The sequence below is a fragment of the Macadamia integrifolia genome, chromosome 2 (assembly GCF_013358625.1).
Source record: "Macadamia integrifolia cultivar HAES 741 chromosome 2, SCU_Mint_v3, whole genome shotgun sequence".
In the NCBI taxonomy this organism is placed as follows: Eukaryota; Viridiplantae; Streptophyta; class Magnoliopsida; order Proteales; family Proteaceae; genus Macadamia; species Macadamia integrifolia.
This window is the reverse complement of record NC_056558.1, coordinates 1,404,238-1,407,530: the sequence shown is the minus strand read 5'-3', so window position 1 is coordinate 1,407,530 and position 3,293 is coordinate 1,404,238. Positions and strand designations below refer to the sequence as shown.

At 39.8% G+C, this 3,293-nt stretch overlaps 1 protein-coding gene across 1 annotated transcript in view; it reads right to left on the bottom strand.

Annotated features, from left to right (window-relative positions):
- Window positions 1-1,206: 1,206 nt before the first annotated feature.
- The window catches only part of LOC122068865 (mechanosensitive ion channel protein 6-like), an 8,503-nt gene continuing 6,416 nt past the window's right edge, over window positions 1,207-3,293 (bottom strand). Inside the window, exon 5 of the mRNA XM_042632788.1 lies at window positions 1,207-1,826. Within this exon, the coding sequence (XP_042488722.1) occupies window positions 1,538-1,826 (289 nt within the window). The 3' untranslated portion in view covers window positions 1,207-1,537. The remainder of the gene's footprint in view (window positions 1,827-3,293) is intronic.

The following is a 3,293-nucleotide window of genomic DNA, read 5'->3' as shown; positions in this document are numbered from 1 at the left end:
TGATGAGTTTGATGATCTAATGTGTAATGGCACGTGGTAGGTGTCAATGGACCAGGTTGGGCTGGGTTTTTAAAACCCAAGCCCAACCCTAAGGTGTCTTAACTCAACTTTAACCCAGTCTTAGGTTACGCTAAGATATCCCAGCCCAAGCCCAATCTTGTCGAACTTAGCCTATCCCAACTCAGCCTTAATGGACCTTGATTGGATTCGGCTTATCCTAATTTTTTTTTTTTGGGTGGTGTGAGTACTATTCGTTATACTTGGTTGCCTGACCTTGATACATTGCAAAAGCCAAAAACTTGTGTTTTGATATATATATATATATATATATATTATGGAAAATGAAAGATATTTTTTAGACTTTTTTTCTATTAGTATCCATTTATAATTCTTAACATATTTATATATGTACTTAATATACAGGGTTGGGAGGGTCGGATTGGGTTGGGTTGAGACCTCAACTAGGTCCAACCCAACCTGACCTCAAGCGACCATCAGAACGCCACGATCAAGGGAGAACGTCCCCTTTTTTCTTTGCCATTTCCATATATCATTCAGAACATGATGGAAAACATCATTTTACAGGCCTGGTCACTGGTTGGATGCTTGTATATACGAACTTTATTAGTAAATTGGCCACTGGTTCTGTTAATCAGTAAATGTTAGAACCAGAAGTATTGGGTCTACTCTATTCACAACCGCCAAAAAAGGAAACACATATAGGTCTTGTGTCTTATTGCCATCGTTCCTCTGAAAACTACGGCTGCAAAAGGCCTAGGCTGGGCCGAGTTTGGCCTTGTTTTATCATATTTTAACAAAAAAAAAAAAGAAAGACTTCATTTTTACACACTAAAATAAAAAAAATATATAAGGCAGGGTGGGGCTGGACCAGGCCAGGATAAACCCAAGGCCGTAAGGCTTCTGACCAGGCCCAGCCCATCTGGGCTTGGCCTGTGTGGGCAGAAAAGCTCAGCCTAGAACCTGCTGGACTCATGGTAGTTTTGGGCTTACGAGGCCAAACTTGCACACCTACTACAAATCAAAAAAAAAATCCAGCTCGCAAGGCTCCCACCACTGCAGAGTTTAAGAGGGACACATGTACGCAGCCTTGCCCCTTGCTTTTTGCAAGAGAAGCTGTTTCCAAGTTTTGAACCTGTGATTATACTGCAAAATCTACAAAACAATTAGTGATTTTCCAGTCCCACGTACTTTTAGATTTTTTTTTTTATATATCCAGGAAAGGCAAAATATATCAAGAAAATTCACCAAATACTACATCTCGGATCACGTTCAGGGATTCTAATATTGTTTTACCAGCCATATAATGGGCTGGAAAGACTAGATTCCTATGAATATAACAAATATTACATCACAATCTCACATACTCTTCACATCCTCATCAGGGTCTCAAATGCCTTCCTCTATCTGCCCTCATATAGCTTGATCTCTCACTCCTCTTTGGTTGTCAAGAACATTGAATCTATAGTCGTAAAGAGAATCAATATTAGGTAAACCGCTTCTGCAAGATTAGTTTGCTTTAGTTAGCGCAAGTAGTCCAATTAGATGGAAGGCGTGTGGAGTTTATAGCTGGCATATTTCGAACATTGACATCAACAGGTAGCATTCGGTATTCGATGTCAAGCTCCTTGAGAACTTTCATAATCTCCTCTACCAAGCGATCTCTCCTCACAAACCTTTCCCCCATGTCTTGAAAATTCATTCGGTGTGATAACCAGACTGATATCTTCAATCTGTTCATGTCTTCAACATCCCTTAGCACAACCATTGCACCTGGACACCAATGGTCCTCCTTCATCTCGGTATACCTGAAAGGATAAAAAGCCAACAAAAGTATCTGATCAGGACTAACTCAGCAAAATGATTGGAAAAAGAAAGTAGTAAAGTTCTGAGACACATAGGAATCTCACTATTTTCACACCTGGATGAATCCTACCATTTGATGCATGTTAATTTTGAGATCATCCTTGCATAACAAACCAATAAAACTAGGATCCAGTACCAGACAATGTTATGGAATCAAAAAGTCATGCCACATGCATTTGTGTATATATAATATATGGGAAAAGGTTCTATGAACCAATAGAGTGGGATGGAATTCTCTGCTGCAGTCCCGCTTTCAAGTGCCCTTTCCACCTCTACCCTACTTCATAGCTGCAACCCACCGCCCTTCTCTCTTCCCCACAATCTCCCCCTCTCCACATCTCTCTCCTTTCAAGTTTCAACCTGCTCTTGCCTTAGTTTCTGTTCTTCATAAATCTATCGTCACCAGACGTGGAGGGTTCTGATGGTTTGGTAACTCAAAAGCAGTCAAGGTTGAAACTGGGTTACATCCTTCTGTTAACCAATTATATCATCAGAGTTTCTTCCCATCTGTTCTTGATTCAAGTAGTTCAATTATGAACCTGTGAACAAATGAAGAAGCCAAAAACAATAACCCTTTCTGATCTATTGTGACAATTGTTCATTTGTTTGTATTCCCAATTTCCCATCTGGTCATGATTCAATTAGTTCAACTACACATCTATGAACAAACGAACAAGCTTTTGGCTTTAAGAAATCAATGTTATTTTTACCTTTACTGGGTTCTGATTGACAGGGAAAAACAGAACAGAATCGAAAACTTTAAGAAATCACCATTTTTTGACCTTTTTCTGGGTCAACACTATAACCCCAAGGGGTAGTGGGTTTTTTTTTCTACCAACTGGGGCCCTCCCTTCACCACACCTACGGGGATGGTCTACGGGGTTCATAACTACTCTTACTACAGGACGCTTGCCTAGCCAACACTGAAAAGAACAGAACAGAAACAAAAACCTTTTTCTACCATTTACGATGTGGAGAATAGATCAAATAGAGAAAAATTTACACGACCTAACTTTGCTCAATGCTTTCTACTTCACTGTGCTTTTCTTCATCCTTTGGCCTATCACTGTGAGTGAAGGGGTTAGGGGAAATTTTTGTTCTCTCTCAATGGATCCAAGTTCAAGAATGGGTTAGTGTGATGAACTAATAATGATCGGCCATTCATATCTCCTCTACTTGTCTGTTTGACCTTTAATTTACACATACAACTCGATCTCCTTCATTTCTTCTGTTACTCTATCAAAATAAGAGATGCAGAGACAAATTTTTCAAGTGGTTTGGTCGTTGTATCCTTACCTCCATGAACCAAACAAGAACCTTAGATCTCTCTATTCAAGGAAGAAATGTAATTACAGATCATGGCAAGTTTATGGACAAGTTAGAGGTTATAACGACACCCCCCCCCCCCC